Consider the following 20,597-nt stretch of genomic DNA (forward strand, 5'->3'; position numbering starts at 1 on the left):
ACATGCTGTCAGGAGCTTGAAATTGGGGGAGTGTTTACACCACAGAAAAAGCCCTGTAAGAGCAGTTGTTACCAGCACACCACTAAGGAAAGGGCAGAGGAAATTTAGGCTAGATTTGACAATGTTAAATTAAAAGTGAGGGAATGTTGGTGTTCACTCTGTCTTTAGAAGAATTATGGTAGAGCAAACATTTTAATTTTCTTTTCTTTGTTGCAGTTTGGTGGGGGGCCAGGTTCAAACCCTCCACCCTCAGTATATGGGGCTAGCGCCCTACTCACTGTGAACCACAGGTGCTGCCCCAAACATTTTAATTTTCAAAAACCACTCCAGCCTTTTCCATCTTTTGCCAAATTTCATAAAATAGCCTGAGAACACTGTTTCTGTTGCAAGAATTTTCCCCCTAGTCCAGCGGTTCTCAACCTGTGGGTTGAGACCCCTTTGGGGAGAGGTCAAACGACCCTTTCACAGGGGTCACCTAAATACATCCTGCATATCAGATATTTACATTATGATTTGTAACAGTAGCAAAATCACAGTTATGAAGTAGCAACAAAAATAATTTTATGGTTGGGGGGTCACCACAACATGAGGAACTATATTAAAGCTCGCAGCATTAGGAAGTTGAGAACCACTGCTCTAGTACATCCTGGGGGTGGGGAGAGTTTTCTCTGCTTTGGTTTCATGGCAGGAGATAGATTTAAATAACCTTTATTTCTTACTTTGTACTTATGGATAAAATGATATAAACTGTTTTAAATAAAGAAAAATAGGATCTCTGTTCATTCTAAGAGTATATTCCCTTAAGCTCATCAGAAAAATAGTATTTCATAATATAAAAATGATATACAAAACTTAAATCCATAGGAACATTTTTAGGTATGATCTATAACACCCATCACATTATGATCCTTAATAAAAGAATCTACTGAAGAAAAAACAAAACATACTTGGCCAAATTTTCAATGGATTCCCTGTCATTAGCAAATATATTATAAGCTCCATCACTGCTCCACAGGAGTCCCACTAAGCCCTGACTGAATGCAACCACAGCAGGGACCTGGTTCTCGTCCTTCTTCGAGAATGTCGTATAGAACTGCAGACCATCTTCAGGATAAAGGAAAATGGCGTAGGAGCTGGAATCAGAGGAGGCCAGAACAGCTTGGAAGGTGTTTCTCTGTGAAGATGAGTTACAATTCAGTTACTAAGGAAAATATCTCCAGATCTTAAAATGGGTCATTCACCAGACGATGTATAAAAAGTATAATACTGCAAAGAGACAGCAACATTCTCACCTTATTCCAAAAGAAAAAGTCCTTTTGTAGCAAGGATCAAGTACTCCAAGATAGGTCCACTAAATACCCTAAGGCTATGTCAACATGAAATTTCTGATTAATTAGTAAGTACCTCCTACATACAAGTGACCCTAAGGTTAACCAAAAATTATACAGGTGGTACCACTAGACGGTGGCCTAAACCTCATGCAACGTAGGAAATTCTTGCCCACAGGATTTGTTTCCATTGCCATTAAATATATTCAGCCACATTCATCATCTAACAAATACTTATTGAGGACAAGCACCAAGCATTAGAAAAATAACATGAGGTTTAGGAGAAAACAAACCTGGGTGCAAATCTCTGCTCTACTTATGTGGATTGGTTATGTGCCCATGAGGGTGATACTTAAACACTCTCTAAGCCAGGGGTTCTCAACCTGTGGGTCGCGACCCACAGGAACAATATTAAAGGGTCACAGCATTAGGAAGGTGGAGAACCACTGTATCTGTAAAATGGAGATCAAACCACCTACTTCAGAGAAATGCGAGGAAGTATGCATGAGGTAACATTTGCAGGGCCAGGCACAGAGAATGTATTCCTTAAACATCAGTGCCTTTCCTCCACGCCAGATAGTGCTCTGAGCTCTGCAGATATGAAGAATAAAAATACCTGGTCCCTCGGCTCAGCGCCTGTGGCTCAAGCGGCTAAGGCACCAGCCACGTATACCTGAGCTGGTGGGTTCGAATCCAGCCTGGGCCCACCAAACAACAATGACGGCTGCAACCAAAAAATAGCTGGGCATTGTGGCCGGTGCCTGTAGTCCCAGCTACTTGGGAGGCGGAGGCAGGAGAATCGCTTAAGCCCAGGACTTGGAGGTTGCTGTGAGCTGTGATGCCATAGCACTGTACCCAGGGTGACAGCTTGAGGCTCTGTCTCAAAAAAAAAAAAAAAACACCTGGCCCCGACACTTGGGAATTTATAGTCTAGATGGGAACACTGACCTGTGAACAGAACATTGCAAAACCAGGGGGTGGATTCAGTAAAAGAGATACATGCAAAGCAGGGGGCGAGCCGTAGGAGGAAGTGTCCAATGCTAGGAGCAGTGGGAGTGGAGGCGGCTGTGGTCAGTCGAGGCCTCACAGATGAGCCAGATCTGAATGAACAAGCAGGAGGAGTTTGCACCTGTAGGGGGGTCAGGTGCGGAGGTCCCAAGTAGAGAGGACAGCCTGCGCAAGATACTGTAGGTGGGAAAATCCAGGCACGATCAGGAAATTGCATGTCATTCTAGACAGCGCCTACCAAGTGTGCGTGGAGGTGAGCAGGTTAGGCCCGAGAGGCAGGCAAAGGCTCAGTACCAAGAGGCTGGGGGCTGGGCAGCCCCACATGAAAGGGAGGCATTTGGGAAATTTAAGATTGAAGCAGTTCTTAAGTATAGCACTCAGGTAACAGCTGGCGAGCTCACAGGGTCATGCCGGCCTATAACAGACTCTCCTGACGCATGCTGTGTGGGATGTAATGTGTCCTATTTAGGGGGCACTGGGGAGGGAGATATGACCAAAAGCTTTGGGAATGCTCAGTTAAACAATATTTAAGCAAGTTTCTCTACTGCGGACTTTTCACAAGGAGCCTCTGAAAGAGGGAGACAGAGATTTGGCCAGCGGACGTGGTCTTTTCCTCGGGGACTATCTCCTAGGACTGATGTTTTGTGGTACACACTTTGGGAACTATCAGCCTGGAATATCTCCCATTTATAAGGATGCTTTGGGACTTTTCTCTCTACCCGTTATTCTTAAAGATTAGGTAAAGACAGAAAGAAATCAGTTTTCCAAGGAAAATTTGTGACCTGCCCTAGAAAGTCACTTCAGGTCTAGCGATGGCCTCTCGATCCACTCTAATCCTCCCTTCTTCAAGGGCAAGTGCAAGCTCCACAGCCTGGTCGTTAAAGTCTTTCCTGACTTCTATGCCCACAGCGACTCCCACCCCTAGGAGTCTAAACCACGCATGTGGTCCAAATGGTTCTTGTCTCCCCAACTAGAGTCAAGGCCTGATCTTTATATCTTTACATTCCTCAGGAATACTTAATTTAACCTATTATTTCATATCAATAACTTCCCCCATTGAGTCAGGAACTATCCTTCCACCATCTGCCACCTGAAGGGATGCCATTGATCAACCCTATTCCTGCTGCCAAGCAGCAGTCTTCCCAGGAATTGGCTTTCTTTGTATCTAATCATCATTGAAACATAGATTGATACAGACTTGCAGACAAGCTTTTGTGGTTTGGGGCCTGCAGTAACCAGCCGACTAGATTTTGCTTTGTACTTTCTACCTTTATCAATAACACGGGTATGATGTATATCAGAGCAGCACAAACCACAGGACTGAAGATTATTTGCACCTGTACCCCCGGGCATGCCTACCTTGCCTTCCTGGGCAGGGTCCCTGATGGGCCCTTGGTAGGGCGCCACGGACTCCCAAGTGACAACCACCACGCTCCTGGGCTGGAAAGAGACCGCTGGGAACCCTCTCTGGACACACTCTGCCGCCAGCTGAGTGATGGAGGGAGTTAAGTCTTCTCGGTAATAAACCTTTCCGAAACCATCTGTGGTGTCCAAGTCTGCCAGGAAAGGTGCGATTGCACCAAAGGTTGGTGGGAAGAGTCCAGGATGGGATTCTTTGGCCGGGGGTTCACTCGTGGCAATGATACCATTTGTGGTAACCTGCACAAAACCAAGGGTGGTAAAAAAGAATCCAGAAATGACTTCTTCCCGTGTAGGGCTGAGCACCCACTCCCAGAACACTACTACAAAATACCACAGAATCTGGCAAAGACACAAGCCTGAATCGTAAACCCCGGCGTTGTTTTTCCAGGCAAGATCGGCTGTTAGAAGAAGCACAGAAGTCATTATTAAAGCCTTAAGGAGTTTGCTGAGCAAACTGAGTAACCATTCCAGGACTGCGCTGAGTGCTGTGAGTACAAAAATGGGCAGAGTCCAGCCCTTGCCTTCAAGGAATCCAAAATCCAGAAGATTAAGGGGAAAGACTGAGACACAGGCAGTGATAGAGTTTCCAGATGTAAATCTGATGAGATGCTATGGCATCATTAATTATCTTGAATAGTTTAACATGTTAGGATAACGGCTAATGTTTGTTGTATGTTTATCAAGTTCCAGGGAACATCCAGTCCTCAGAAAAATCCCATAAGACTAGATACAACTTTTTCTGATGGGGAAACTGGATAGATTAATCAACATTTCCAAAGTCATCAAGTAATAAGTGGCAATACTGGGATGTGAACCCCATGACTCCAAAATTGGTCCTTTTAATCACTCCGTGCACAGCCTTCTTGAAATCAGTTATAACCACCTCTGAAAAGATATCACTGTTTTTCTTTTCTTTTTTTTTTTTTTTCTGTAGAGACAGAGTCTCACTGTACCGCCCTTGGGTAGAGTGCCGTGGCATCACACAGCTCACAGCAATCTCTAACTCTTGGGCTTAAGCGATTCTCTTGCCTCAGCCTCCCGAGCAGCTGGGACTACAGGCGCCCGCCACAACGCCCGGCTATTTTTTTGTTGCAGTTTGGCCGGGGCTGGGTTTGAACCCTCCACCCTCGGCATATGGGGCCGGCGCCCTGCTCACTGAGCCACAGGCGCCACCCGATATCACTGTTCTTACTCAAATAAACCCACAGTGTTGGGGAGAATGAGAAAGGGCCACAGAAAAGCTGTGACCAACAGTCCAGGGTGTTGGGGGCACACGGGCTGACCAACGAGGCCTGACACCCTGCACTTTCTCCGCTGGGAGAACACTCCAGCAGTCACTTTACTCAGAGAATCTGTGAGTTAAAAGAAGAAACTCAGGCAGCGCCTGTGGCTCAAAGGAGTAGGGCACCGGCCCCATATGCCGGAGGTGGAGGGTTCAAACCCAGCCCTGGCCATAAACTACAAAAAATAAATAAATAAAAAGAAAAGAAAATCAAATGGGAGAGATTTTGCAAATGGCACCTTATTTTTCTCTTTAGGGACCGCAGATTGGAAGCATGCACATCTAAAACAGCAACTCTCAGTTACCCCGGAGTTAATCAGAAGGCTGATAGACTGTCCAGCTCCCTTCTTTCCCTTTCCTCCTCCTCCCACAGGCTGATCCTTCGTCACGTCATACTTCATTATAGAGGACAGCAGAGGTGGGAAAAAGGAATTTAATGCCAAACACTTGCACCTGTGAAAATCCTGCTAAAAAGGTTCAATATGTAGATGTGATTTGGGCCCAGGCTCTCCCAACTAGAGCTCTGGGAGTTAAATGTGGACTTACTAACACCCTCTCTTTTTACCAAATGTCATGGGCTATTACCTCTTAAGGTGACACGTTTTCCATATAACCTGGCACCAGCAAGACTCTCTAGAATATAATGACAGGAGTCAGAGAAGGGAGTCGAGCAAGGAGCGTCCCCCAGTCGGCCTCTAGCATCTCCCTCCTCAATCCAGACTTCCCGGCACACGTGTCCCAGGGTGCTAGTATGTGGGTGCGTGGGAAACAGCTCGCTTTCTCAAGCTGCCAGAAGTCAGCAGTGACCAGATGCTAGTGGGAAGTGATCACACGGAGGCCACAGACAGACAACTTCATTTTAGAGAGCTGTCGTCCAGTGAAATCTCCATCAGTCCAACAATTTAAAAACATGTCTGGTGTCTTTTATTACTTAGAATCTGAGCACAGGAATGTTTCTATTTTTACAAGGAATGCTTCAGGAATCAGGGTTTTAGACACATAGAAGAGACTGAGAAGGTTTTGGGCAAAGATCACACAGCCTCATTAGTAGTATTATTACTGGGAAATTACTTTTCAGCCAGTTTCACTGCACATTCGATCAAATCTCCCATGACAATGAAGAAAGATGACTTCAAAGGTAAATGTAATTTGCAGAAAAGCCAGAAGTTTCACTGGATTCTTAGCTTTAAACCTCTCCCCTGGAAACTTTATTTTTTGCAGAGATATGAATTAATAGCAAACTTGATGAAAAATACTCCTTCACGTGTGGGTGTGAGTCTCGTCTTACAAAGTCTGCCAAGTGCACAACCCTCCTACCCGCCTTGCTCCTTTTCTCCATCTTTTGAAGGGGCCATAAGAATTCAATAGAGGAAGGGCAGACACCACAAAGGGCACTCTGGAGACGGGAGGCACAAACCCACGCACAGTCCCCTGCCAAGCTGCCCAGGCCAGCACCATCACCATTTGCCCACGTGCTAAAGCCAGGAAACCTGGAGGTCCATTGGTTCCTTCCTGTTTTGTTCAACTCCCATGTCTTATCTCCAAGTACAACAGATCCTTAAATAACACTGTGTCCTTCTAACATTGCCCCCTTATTGGGCGGCGCCTGTGGCTCAAGGAGTAGGGTGCCGGTCCCATATGCCGGAGGTGGCGGGTTCAAACCCAGCCCCGGCCAAAAAAAAAAAAAAAAAAAACATTGCCCCCTTATTGATGAGAAAAGAATCAGTTCTATCAGACCCCAGAGTCAGTGTCCATGTGGCGTTTGTATGCCCTCCCCCTGGGCTTCTTCCAGGTCCTCTGGATTCCTCCCGCGTCCTGGGCCTGTGAAATGGCAGGTCTGCACGGTCACAGAGAGAGTGAGCGTCAGTGAGCTCTCTGCCGTGGGAAGTGCCTGGAGCAGGGCAGGTACCCACCTGGCACCCCGAGCTGCCGAGGGAGACTCCAGCCACCCACAACTTCAAACTGGAATAAGTGAGCTGGAAAATGGATGAATGAATGAATACAAATGATTGTAAAACAAAAATGTGTCCAGAATACAACAGTCCTACAAATGCGCAACAGTGAATGCCGTGGTGAATGTGCTCTGCGATAACCTTGGTTATCTTTTATTTTTGACCCGCCTGGAAGTCAGAGGTGCTCCTGACAATTTTCGATTTGTAGACTTTTATTTCTTGGTTGAACCCACCATCACCATGACTGCTGTCACTCACTGACTGACCAAAAATGGGGTAAATATCTTACTTGTTTCTACTACTCTTTTATTCTTTCTTTTTTCTTTTCTTTTTTTTTTGAGGCAGAGTCTCGCTATGTCACCCTAGGTAGAGTGCCGCAGTGTCATAGCTGACAGCAACTTCCAACTCTTGGGCTTAAGTGATTCTCGTGCCTCAGCCTCCCAAGTAGCTGGAACTACAAGCACCCTCCACAACACCCGGCTATTTTTTTGTTGCAGTTGTCATTGTTATTTAGCAGGCCCAGGCTGGGTTCGAATGCACTAGCCTCAGTGTACATGGCCAGTGCCGTAACCACTGTGCTACGGGAGCCGAGCCTCTACTATTCTTTCTTAAATCCATGTATTTATAGCTCACATTTCTTTCAATGTTCAGTATAAGAAGCATTTTGGCTTTTATTTAGAAGTCTTATGACATTTTTGTGCCAGAAATATGTAGAAAGAACTTAGCTCTTTAAATCAATTAGCCTATGGTAAAATTAGTTTATTTAAACATTGTTTTGCTTAAAGTCACAGGTTCCTAGAACCCATCTGCATCGTTAAGGGAAGATTATAACTTTCTCCCTCCCTGTTACTACCAGTACCTTTGCCTGCCTCACTCATGCCTAGGATTGGCTCTTCCTCATCCTTGAGGGCTCAGCTGAAATAGCACCTTCTCAGGAAGCCTCCCCTCCCCGCACCCCCACGCTGGCATCTCCCCTGCACCCCCAGCCCCCACACGCAGGGCAAGCTCCTCCCACTGGACTCTCTCTCTTCCTGCCTGTCTGCAGGTTCTGCCTGCTCTCCCCTCTCCCTGGTCAGCTCCTCTGGATCAGAGACCATCAATCTTGGTCACCACAGTAGCTCCAGAGTTAACCTGCTACCTGATCCATGACAGTCCCCTCCCTTTCTGACTCCCTCCTGGGCAGGTGGATTCAATACAGAATAAGAACTATTCAGCCAGCTCGGCGCCTGTAGCTCAAGCAGCTAAGGCGCCAGCCACATACACCTGAGCCGGCAGGTTCGAATCCAGCTGCCCACCAAACAACAATGACAGCTGCAACCAAAAAATAGCCAGGCGTTGTGGCGGGTGCCTGTGGTCCCAGCTAATTGGGAGGCAGAGACAGGAGAATCACTTGAGCCCAGGAGTTGGAGGTTGCTGTGAGCTGTGATGCCACAGCACTCTACCCAGAATGACAGCTTGAGGCTCTGTCTGGGGGGTGGGGGGAAGAACTATTCAGCCATAAAAAAAAAAAAGACGGAGACTTTACACCTTTTGTATTTACCTGGATGGAGTTGAAACTTATTCTTCTTAGTAAAGTATCATGAGGATTGGAAAAGTAAGTACCCAATGTACTCAATACTAATATGAAGCCAGCAAACGATCTAATACATGCCCAGATAAGAGAAAAACTCAATTCAATTCAAGATGGGGGAGGGGGAAGGAGGGAGAGGGACGGGTGTGCTCCCACTTAATGGGCACAATGTACGGGTATATGGCACACCTTCTGGGTGAGGAACACAACAGTAACAGGGTCTCTACCTAACAAAAGCAAACATTGTAACCAAATCGTACCTCACATTAACCTGAAATTTAAAAAAAGAAATACAGGATACGACTTATGCACATGGTTTGTTTTAGAAATCACACCAAGGGTGAGCTTGGCTGGTGATTAACAGGAAGGGCCACAGAACTTCGATTTGGGTTACTGCAGCGCAACACCAGTTACTAAAACCGAGTGTGTAAACAGGGCCTGAAGACTTAAATCCAACTGAGTTTCCATAGTCAACTATCACTTTTCCGGAAATACAGAAAACAGGAGAACATGTTAAGTGACACCCTGGGGACGCAATCAGCAAAATCCAAAGTGTAGACACTCTCGCAGACAGATACCCGGTTTCTGACATAAACATTTCCAGGATAAAACAGGGATAGAAGGAACCTGTAGATTTATAAAGTCCTAACAGGTACAGCCACCAAATGTGACATACAGGCTTTGTCTGGACCCCAATTTAAACTAATCAATTGAAAAGCAAAATAAAACATTTTATGAAACTATTTGGATATTGGATGATATTAAGGAATTATTATCATTTTTAAGGTGGGATCATGATTTTACTGTTTGGTTTTATAAAAACCCTTTTTCTGAGATATATTCTGAAATATTTACAGTGAAATAAAATGTTTGGGATTTGATTAAAAATAATCCAGTTTGGGTATGAGGAGAGGATGTTAAGAATAGGTGGGGATATAAATAAAATAACATTAGCCTTAAATTGATACTTGTTGAAGCTGGTAGTGAGTACATGGGAGTTCGTTCTATTCTTCTCTCTATATATATATATTTTTAGGAGAGTGTCTCACTATGTCACCCTAAGAAGAGTGCTGTGGCATCACAGCTCACAGCAACCTTAAACTCTTGGGCTCAAGCAATTCTTTTACCTCAGCCTCCCAAGTGGCTGGGACTACAGGCACTCGCCACAATGCCCAGCTATTTTTTGTTGCAGTTGTCATTGTTGTTTAGCAGGCCAGGGCCGGGTTCGAACCTACCTGCCTCAGTGTATGTGGCCAGCACCCTAAGCACTGAGCTAGGAGGACCAAGCCTCTTCTCTATTTTTTAATGTTTGAAAATGTTCATAATAAAAGTTTGGTTTTTAAAACACAGCGAATGAACATGATTGAGCTAAAGTTCAGCAAAGAAAAGGGCAAATGGCCCTAAAAGATAAGCCAGCACCAAAGTTCTCAGGCAGGAGCAGGGCCTGTGGTTCAGTGTCTTTGATTTTGTCTTGTTTTGTTTTTCCAGCTTTGTAGATAAATTTAAGGCATACCACATAACTATTTGAGATAGATACATGTTGTGAAATGAACACCAAACGATCATGTTGGGTAGCAAAGTTATCACAGACACATAGACCAATGGGAAAAAACAAGAGCCTACACATCTACAGTCAAATAATACACATATTTAACACAACACACCAGGGGAAGGAATAGTCTCTTCAATAAACAGTTTTGGACAAACTGCACATTCACATACAAAAGAATAAAAATAGACACCTCTTTCATAGCACTCACAAAAATTAACTGCACGTGGATTAAAGACTTGGGTGTAAGACTCCAAACTGTAAAACTGCTGGAGGAAAAAATAAGGGAAAAAAAGCTTCTTGATGTTGGTCTTGGCAATGATGTTCTGGATTTGACACAAAAAGCACAAACAACAATAAGCAGGACAGCATCATTGTCTTTTTTTTTTTTAGTGAAAATCTGCTTTTATTTTTGAAACAGGGTCTCATTTTGTCGCCCTCTGTAGAGTGCCGTAGCATCACAGTGCACAGCAACCTCAAACTCTTGGGCTTAAGCGATTCTGTTGTCTCAGCCTCTCGAGTAGCTGGAACTACAGGCATCAGCCACAAAGGCCGGCTATTTTTAGGGATGAGCTCTTGCTCTGGCTCAGGCTGATCTTGAACCTGTGAGCTCAGACAATCCACCCAGCTCCGCCTCTGAGAGTGCTGGGATTACAGGCATGAGTCACCGCGCCCAGCCTGAAAATCTGCTTTTTTAAAAAAATTGATACATAGTAATTGTATATATTTGTGAGGTACATGTGATATTCTGATACATGCAAAGCATGTAAAGATCAAATCAGGATAATTAGGGAACCCATTACCTCAAACATGACTCATTTATTTGTGTCGGGAACATTTTAAATCTTCTCTTCTAGCTATTTTGAAATATACAATATGTTGCAGCCACCCTACAGTACTACGGAACACTAGAACTTATTCCTTCTATTTTACTGTGTATTTGTACCCATTAACCAACCTCTCTTCATCCCCCACCCCACCCTTCCCAGCCGCTGGTAACCATCATTCTACTCTTTACCTCAGTCCATCATCATCTTCAAATCTCTTCCTTCCCCAGACTCCCCCTCCCCTGATAGTCAGTCCCCACCCAGGGATTTAAGAGCCTGGTCCCACTGGGTGCAGTTAGACTGCGCTAATGAGCAGATGGCACTGGCCAAACCAGACTTAGTCGTTAAAGTTAATCAAAAGTTACAGAGCGTAGAGGTACCCCAGGCAGTGCCCTGGGTCCAGAAAGGAACAATTATTATACACATGAATATTGCACAGCAGCCACCAGCATTACTTTCTGTTCATTTCATTTTGCTAGTTAAGAAATTATGTAAACGATGGGATCAAGCTTTAGTTTTGCTATGAATGTTGGTGAGTGAAAGGCTAGAATAGAAATGTGCTGGGAGGGTGGCGCCTGTGGCTCAAGGAGTAGGGCGCCGGTCCCATATGCCGGAGGTGGCGGGTTCAAACCCAGCCCCGGCCAAACAACCTTCAGATTGTTACAAGTCTCCAAACTCACCGTGGTGTTTCAACTACTTAATGCCATGAGCTTTTGCACCTATGACCCTCTCCTCTTGAAAACCTCCTTGGAAAATCCTTAATCCCTGTCCTTGGCAAAGTCTCCTTTTCCCTGTGAAGCCTTCCTGACCTCTCAACCAGAGTTCCTTTCTGTCTGTCTTTCCCTCTGACTTTGCAATCTGTATCTTAGAGTTTTTTGTTTTTTTGTTTTTTGAGACAGAGTCTCACTGCATCGCCCTGGGTAGAGTGCCATGGTGTCACAGCTCATAGCAACCTCAAACTCTTGGGCTTAAGCCATTCTCTTGCCTCAGCCTCCCAAGTAGCTGGGACTACAGATACCTGCCACAACACCAGGCCATTTTTTGGTTGTAGCTATCATTGTTGTTTGGCAGGCCCGGGCTGGATTCAAACCTGCCAGCTCTAGTGTATGTGACTAGTGCTCTAGGCGCTGGAGCTAGAGGAGCTAAGCCCTGACTATTTTTTTTTTAATTGCAGTTGTCATTGTTGTTGAACTTGCACGGGCCAGGTTTGAACCCACTAGCTTTGGTATAAGTGGCTGGCGCCATAACCACTGTGCTACTGTGCTACAGGCACTGAGCCAGTATCTTAGAAATCTGATTCCCAAAGGCACCAGCATGTCCCTTGCTATCTATACCCTGTTTCCCTGAAAATAAGACTTACTTACAGGAAAGATAAGACGTCCCCTGAAAATAAGACCTAGCGCATCTTTGGGAGCACACCTTAAAATAAGACACTGTCTTATTTTCGGGGAAACAGGGTAGATCTCACTGCAAAACCTTTATTGATTGAATGCATTCCAGAGAAAGCTCATCTTGAATTATTGAGAGAGTGAGCTGCTAATAATAATGTTATATTATTGTCTCCAGGTTACTCAAGCTAAGCAGATATTGCCTAGGTGAAGCTCTTAACAGATCTGCATTAAGGAATAAACACTTCTTTATTGAAAACCAGCTATTTCCAGCAAGTGGAGCAATGTAAACATCGCCCTGAAATCTTTCTTACATATCCATTCACATGGGGAAGAAGTCCCCTTAGCAAGTTAAACTTCAGCTCCCTGTGGTACTAATCCAACTTAATATCCCTTTGCTGAACATGTCTATCTACTCCCTCAAAGGAACCCAGCAAACAATAGGGCTTTTCATCCAGCTGCCATAGGGCAGAACATGCCAATTATATCACAAGAAAAACCCAGGGTAAAAATGCCAAAAGCCACATGGTTAACAGCTGGAACCACTTTCTACAGTTGTTTCAACCCAGCCTACAAGAAGGGCATGGATACAGCCACTAATTTACAATGGGAGTGTTTCCCATTTTAAAAAGCACCTCTCAGCTCATTTGTATCTTTAATGTGAACTGACAAACAGCATAAATCACTGAAGAAAATATCTAAAGGCAGATACTTGATACATTTGACATCTATGTTAGATTTCTTATGTCCAAAAGCACACTGGAAAAGTGAAACAGCCTGCTGCAAACTAGCAGCAGTCCTCAGGGCAGAAAGCGGCCTGCTATGGTGGGGGGAAGAGTTTTTCAAAACATGTGTGGTTCCAGAATACTTGAGGTGGGCACTAATAAGAAACAAAAAGAATAGTTTTAGAAATGCAAATAGCCATAAAGAGAATACAATGAAACTTGCAGATACAAACTCCGTGGGTGGGAGGCAGTGGGAACTTGGTATAAAATAATTTAGAAGAATGGAAAAGCATCATTGACTTGAGTGCTAATTTTGAGGTCCTTTTACTAAGGCCATTTGCATTTATTTATTTATTTTTTTGTAGAGACAGAGTCTCACTGTACCGCCCTCGGGTAGAGTGCCGTGGCATCACACGGCTCACAGCAACCTCTAACTCTTGGGCTTACGCGATTCTCTTGCCTCAGCCTCCCGAGCAGCTAGGACTACAGGCGGCCATTTGCATTTTTTAAATTTTCATATGAGAGGCATTTAATATCTCTTTTCTCATATATGAAACAAAGACTTAATTTAGCTTAATAACACATAGCCAGGCTCGGCGCCCGCAGCACAGTGATTACAGCACTGGCCACATACACCAAGGCTGGTGGATTCAAACTAGCCCAGACCAGCTAAAACAACAATGGCAACTGCAATAAAAAAAATAGCTGGGTGTTCTGGCGGGCGCCTGTAGTCCCTGCTACTTGGGAGACTAAGGCAAGAGAATCGCTTAAGCCCAAGAGTTGGAAGTTTCTGTGGGCTGTGATGCCACAGCACTCTACCCAGGCGACACAGTGAGACTCTCGTCTCAAAAAAATAAATAAATAAAAATAACACATAGCTAGCAAGTGACAGAACCAAGTTTGGAACCCACATCTGCTAGGGTCCATAACCAGCACTCCTGTTACACCTGGCTGCCTAGTTAAGAGAAATTAGGAGAAAAGTTTCTTGGGATGACTTTACAGTTAGTGATTGGGCAGCTAGAAAAAGGTGGAAAACTAAAAAGGACTAAGAAAAGAAAAACTTGAAAAGAAAATTTAGAAAATAGGCCAAGTCTAGGACACATCTACTAGAGACTTGAGCCCAGAGGCGCACCTGGGGCCTAACCCATTTGCATGGTGTTTCTCAGTAACAAAGCATTTTCTATTTATCTCATTAAACTTGGTAAAAATTAATATCATTTCATTCTTCATTTGAGAAAAAAAATGAATTTTTCAGTTCATATCATATAATCTGCCTAAGATCATACACTGAGGGTGCCAGAGCAAAACTCCAAATCCAAATTGCAAATGTTTTCCATTAATCCCACAGAGCCAGAGAAAGGACTCTGGCTTTAATTAGAAATTGAAACAAAAGGATTAGCCAACAGAGGTTAGGGACAATCTAAGGGCTCTAGTTAAGAGCTGAGTCAACATGTTCAACTCAATCTAGTTAATTTCTAATAAGAGACACCGGATCAGTTACCAGTCTTTTCTACCTGAGATTACCAGTCTTTTCTATCAGTTACCAGTAAATTTCTACCTGAGATTACCTCCCATCATTTAAAAATGGTTGGGATAGGCGGGGCAAGGAGGCTCCTACCAGTAATCACAGCACTTGGGAGACCCAAGCGTGTGGATTGCCTGAGCTCACAGGTTAGAGACCAGCCTGAGCCAGATCTCTAAAAATTGCCAGGCCTTGGGGCGGGCACCTGTAGTCCCAGCTACTTGGGAGGCTGAGGCAAGAGAATCAAGTAAGCCCAGGAGTTGGAGGTTGCTGTTAGCTGTGACAGTATGGTTCTCTGACAAGAGTGACAAAGTGAGACTCTTGTCTCAAAAAAAAAATTAAAAATAAAATGGGTTCAGCGCCGTAGCACAGTGGTTACGACACTGGCCACATATGCCGAGGCTGGTGGGTTCAACCTGGCCCAGGCCAGCTAAACAACGACAACTGCAATAAAGAATTGCAGGGCGTTGTGGTGGGCGCCTGTAGTCCCAACTACTTGGGAGGCTGAGGCAAGAGAATCGCTTAAGCCCAAGAGTTGGAAGTTGCTGTGAGCTGTGATGCCACAGAACTCTACTGAGGGTGACAGTGAAGCCCTGTCTCAAAAAAATAAATACATAAAATAAAATAAAAATGGTTGGGGCTGTTCGGATGGTAGCGAATTATCAGAATTTATTAGTAGTGTCACTAACCCTCCCCTGCTAAATTTGACTAACTTAAGATAAAAGGGTAGAGTCCTCAAATTTTAACTGCTGGTATGTCTTATCAAAGAACAGGTAGCCCTTGACCACACCAGCCACCCTCTCTCTCTGGAGAGGTGCATTCTTCTCCTTAACTTGCATATAGATATTAGAAGTTTATCCGTGGCAACTGGAGCCTAGTACTGCATTACACTAGTTCCTTAATTTGAACATCAAAAAGTATAGGGAAAGAATGAAGCATTTGACTGCATTTCCAGAAGGAACCATATTTCAGCATTATCCACAAATCACAGTTGAGGGAAGAAAAGTTCTTCTTTCCAGAATGTGCCAGCTAACAAATCTTAAAAAAAAAAAAAAAAAAAATGAAAGAAACAACAAAACAAAAATAATTTAATAATTTAAATGAGCCCATAATTTAATAATTGATCTAGGAAAAGATCATCAATGGACGCTAAAACCATCAGGTGAAAGGTCAGAGGGCAATGGGGAAGCCCAAATTACCACCCCATAGCTTGCTTGCTGCTCAAAATGGAAAAACATGCCTGAACAGACAATCTGGCTGTACTCTCCTTAATACTGTTATTAATCTTAGCATGATCAGGAAAGCAATAACTGGACATCACTTGCCTGCTGATGTTATGCTTTCAAATATGAAGAATTCTTGTTTAAAAAAAAAGAAGGGCGGCGCCTGTAGCTCAAGGAGTAGGGCGCCGGTCCCATATGCTGGAGGTGGCGGGTTCAAACCCAGCCCCGGCCAAAAACCACACACACAAAAAAAAAAGTATTAACTTTCTGAATAAAAAGACAAATTAAAAAATGAGCAAAGGGTATGAATAGGCATTTCTTCAAAGAAAATATATAAAAGGTAATAAGTTCATGAAAAGATCCTCAATATCTGGGTGGTGCTGGTAGCTCAGTGAGTAGGGCGCCGGCCACACACACCGAGGCTGGTGGGTTCGAATCCATCCTGGGCCTGCTAAACAACAATGACAACTGCAAAGAAAAAAATAGCCAGGCATTGTGGCGGGCACCTATAGTCCCAGCTACTCGGGAGGCTGAGGCAAGAGAATCGCTTCAGCCCAAGAGTTGGAGGTTGCTGTGAGCTGTGACGCCATGGCGGTCTACGAGGGCGACAAAGTGAGACTCTGTCTCAAAAAAAAAAAAAAGAAAAAAGAAAAGATCCTCAATATTATTATCCATCAAAGAAACACAAATCAAAAATCATGAGATGCAATTTCACACGTAGTAGAACGGCGATAAATCAAAAAAGTCAGAAATAACTAGTGGCCGCAAGGAGATGGGGAAATTGGAATCTCATCTATTGTTGGCGGGAACGTAAGACGGTGCAGTCACTTTGGGAAACAGTTTGACGTTCCTCAAAATGTTATATGTAGAGTTACCAAATGACCCAACAATTCCACTTCTACGTATACAATGGAGAATTGAAAGCGACTATCCACAAAATCTTGTAAATGAAGGTTCATAGTAGCATTATTCATAATCACCAAAAACTAGAAACAACATTAAATTATGAATGGACAAGCAAAATGAGGGATGTCCATACAATGGAATATTATTCAGCCATCAGAGAACGAAGTTCTGATATGTGCTATAACGTGGAAAAACTTTGAGAACATTATGCTAAGTGAAAGAAGCCAGTCACAGCAGATCACATACTACATCCTCCCATTTATGTGCAATGTCCAGATCGGGCAAACCCAGGGAAGCAGAAAGTGGTTGCCAGGGTCTAGGGCAGTGGTTCTCAACCTTCCTAATGCCGCAACCCACAGGTTGAGAACCACTGGTCTACGGAGAGAAAGGAATGGGGAGTGAATGCTGATGGGTATGGGATTTGCTTTAGGGTGATAAAAACATTCCACAGTTATTATTATATTTTTAATATTTTTACTTATTGTAGAGATGGGGTCTTGCTATGTTACCCAAGCTAGTCTTGAACTCCTGGCCTCAAGCAATTCTCCCACCTCAACTGTCCAAAGTGCTGAGATTGCAGGCGTGAGCCACTGCGCCTGGCCCAAAATTCCAGAACTAGATAGCGGTGATGGGTGCACAACTCTCTGAATATACTAAAATTCACATCATATGCTTTTAAAGGATGAATTTTATGGTAAATGAATTATAACTCAATAAAGCTCTTAGTTTAAAAAAAAAAAACCAAGGAGCTGAGGCAAGTGTAAAGAACAAGGAGGGAAGCAGTGTGTATACGTATATATATTTGTACATTTGAGAATATCTCTGAGATATTTTTAAAAAAACATGAACAATAATTTTTCTCTGAGGCTGCGTGTGGTGGCTCACATCTGTAATCCCAGCACTTGGGAGGCCGAGACGAATGGATTGCCTGAGCTCAGGAGTTGAAGACCAGTGCAAGAAGGAGCCAGACCCTGTCTCTACAAGTAGCCAGGCATTGTTGTGGGCACCTGTAGTCCCAGCTATTTGGGAGGCTGAGGCAAGAGAATCACTTGAGCCCAAGAGCTTGAGATCGCTGTGAGCTATGACGCCGTGACACTCTACCAACGGTGACAAAGTAAGACTCTGTCTCAAAAAAAAAAAATTTTTTTTTTCCTCTGGGAAGAGAACTACGGGGCTGGAGACCAGGGTGAGAAGGAAATAACACTTTTCGCTGTATTTACAAGGTTTTTTTGCTTTTTTGGTTTTTTTTTTTTGAGACAGAACCTCAAGCTGTCACCCTGGGTAGAGTGCTGTGGCATCACAGCTCACAGCAACCTCCAACTCCTGGGCTTAAGCGATTCTCTTGCCTCAGCCTCCCAAGTAGCTGGGACTACAAGCACCCACCACAACGCTCGGCTATTTTTTTGGTTGTAGCTGTCATTGTTGTTTGGCAGGCCTGGGTACAAGGTGTTTTCTTTTTCACCTTTTCAATGTATTACTATTCCCAAAATTAATCTTAAAATAAAATTCTCCAGGCGGCACCTGTGGCTCAGTCGGTAAGGCGCCGGCCCCATATACCGAGGGTGGCGGGTTCAAACCCGACCCTGGCCGAACTGCAACAAAAAAATAGCCGGGTATTGTGGCGGGCACCTGTAGTCCCAGCTACTCGGGAGGCTGAGGCAATAGAATCGCTTAAGCCCAGGAGTTGGAGGTTGCTGTGAGCTGTGTGATGCCATGGCACTCTACCAAGGGCCATAAAGTGAAACGCTATCTCTACAAAAAAATTAAAAAATAAATAAAATAAAATTCTCCATATTTTCTAAAGAAAAATCTGCTTGGCTCAGCACCCGTAGCACAGTGGTTAAGGCGCCAGCCACATGCACCAAGGGTGGCGGGTTTGAGCCCAGCCCAGGGTTGCTAACAACAATGACAACTACAACAAAAAATAGCCGGGCGTTGTGGCGGGCACCTGTAGTCCCAGCTACTCAGGAGGCTGAGGCAAGAGAATCGTGTAAGCCCAAGAGTTTGAGGTTACCGTGATTTATGAAGCCATAGCACTCTATAGAGGGCAACATAGTGAGACTCTTGTCCCCCCCCCAAAAAAAAACCTGCTTAACCTGAATATTTTCAAGATATGGTTCATTTACCAATTTACAGGAAATACAGGGATGGAATAACAAACTAAACCCCATTACAAAGAAACAGATGCAGAAGGCAGGATTCTATAGGGCAACACAGACAGGGATTCTTAAATCAGTCAGTGAATCAAAAGGGGGAGACGTGGCCCAATGCAGGGCTTGGTCCTTTTTGGATCGCACCCTGATGAAGTTTTTAGCCATAAAGGGAAGCTGTGGGAATATTGAAGAAATTAGATGTGGACAGGGCATAATTTGAAAACAGGGAGCTACTCTAATTTTGTTATTTGTGATAATAATATAGTGGTTATGTAGGAAAATGTTCTTTTTTTTGGAATGCATATAAAATAGTGACAAAATATCACAAAGATCATAATTTACTTTGGATATGTCAGCAAAGGGAAATTGATGAACTACTACACAAATACAAAAAATGTTAACCATTGTTGTTACATTTACGTACTGAGTCTACGAGTGGTCATGATACTTTCTCTCATTTTGTGTGTGTTTGAACATTTTTATAATTAAAAAAAAAAGAAAAAATGTACCTGAGGGCAAAACCATTAAGAAATTTGCTCTTGGGGGCGGCGCCTGTGGCTCAGTGAGTAGGGCGCCGGCCCCATATGCCGAGGGTGGCAGGTTCGGACCTAGCCCTGGCCAAACTGCAACAGAAAAATAGCCGGGCGTTGTGGCGGGTGCCTGTAGTCCCAGCTGCTCGGGAGGCTGAGGCAAGAGAATCGGGTAAGCCCAAGAGTTAGAGGTTGCTGTGAGCCGTGTGACGCCATGGCACTCTACCCAAGGGCGGTACAATGAGACTCTATCTCTTAAAAAAAAAAAAGAAAGAAAGAAATTTGCTCTTGGGCAGCGCCTGTGGCTCAAGGAGTAGGGCACCAGCCCTATATACCACAGGTGGTGGGTTCAAACCCAGCCCCGGCCAAAAACTGCAAAAAAAAAAAAAAAAAATTGCTCTTAAGGGCCTGAGAACCAACTTTTCTCATAAGCAATGCAGGAATGAGCTCCTAAAGAAGCAGGGACCACGTCTGATGTCACTGGTTACTATGACCCCAACACTTCTGGCTGAGAAGTCTGCACAGAACAGGAGCTAATTAGACATTATGGAAGGAAAGAAGGAAGTTAGGAAGGCAGAGAGGAAGAGGAGGGAGAAAGTGGTACCCAACACGGCTTGATGTAAAGAGAACTAGGTGTCAGAAGATTTGAGTTCAAGTTCCAACTCTGACACTTACCAGCTGAGTGGATTCTGACGAGCCCTTAGCTGTGTCTGTCGGTTACCTTCTGGGTAATACCGGGCTCATCGTATCTCGTGGGCTACCTCGCAGGGCTGATGCGAGTCTCACACCTGACAGCAGAGGACCTCTCATCTACACCACCCTCACCCCTCTCGCCTGGATCCTGGCAACAAAGTCTCCAACAACAGGTCTCTAGCCCTAGAATTTGCTCTTCCCTTTCTTCCCTGCCCCCAAAAGTCCTCTATCCAGAAGGCAGAACAATTTTTTGAAAGTTTTGGTAATGACACTACTATTCAGGGTAATTTTCAAACACACAAAATAGCACAACAACCCCCTCAACACCCACCAGTGAGCCTCAGCAATTATCAACATGCTCGGCTCTTCTTTCTTCTATTCCTTTCACACTTGTATGTTTATTTCTTCTTTTTTGTAATATTTCAAATGAAATCCCAGACACCAAATTACCTCACCTGTCTATAGTTCCATGTTTACTTCTAGAAAAACAATTTGTGTTAAAGATGCATTTTTATGGCC

The 20,597-nt window shown here is 44.1% G+C and overlaps 1 protein-coding gene across 1 annotated transcript in view; it reads right to left on the reverse strand.

The window, feature by feature from the left end:
* The window catches only part of NID1 (nidogen 1), a 92,408-nt gene that overhangs the window by 64,503 nt on the left and 7,308 nt on the right, over positions 1-20,597 (reverse strand). Inside the window, exons 2-3 of the mRNA XM_053606838.1 lie at positions 3,696-3,995; positions 948-1,174 (exon numbers count right to left, since the gene is read on the reverse strand). Of these exons, the coding sequence (XP_053462813.1) occupies positions 948-1,174; positions 3,696-3,995 (527 nt within the window). The remainder of the gene's footprint in view (positions 1-947; positions 1,175-3,695; positions 3,996-20,597) is intronic.

This window comes from Nycticebus coucang, chromosome 10, assembly GCF_027406575.1.
Source record: "Nycticebus coucang isolate mNycCou1 chromosome 10, mNycCou1.pri, whole genome shotgun sequence".
In the NCBI taxonomy this organism is placed as follows: Eukaryota; Metazoa; Chordata; class Mammalia; order Primates; family Lorisidae; genus Nycticebus; species Nycticebus coucang.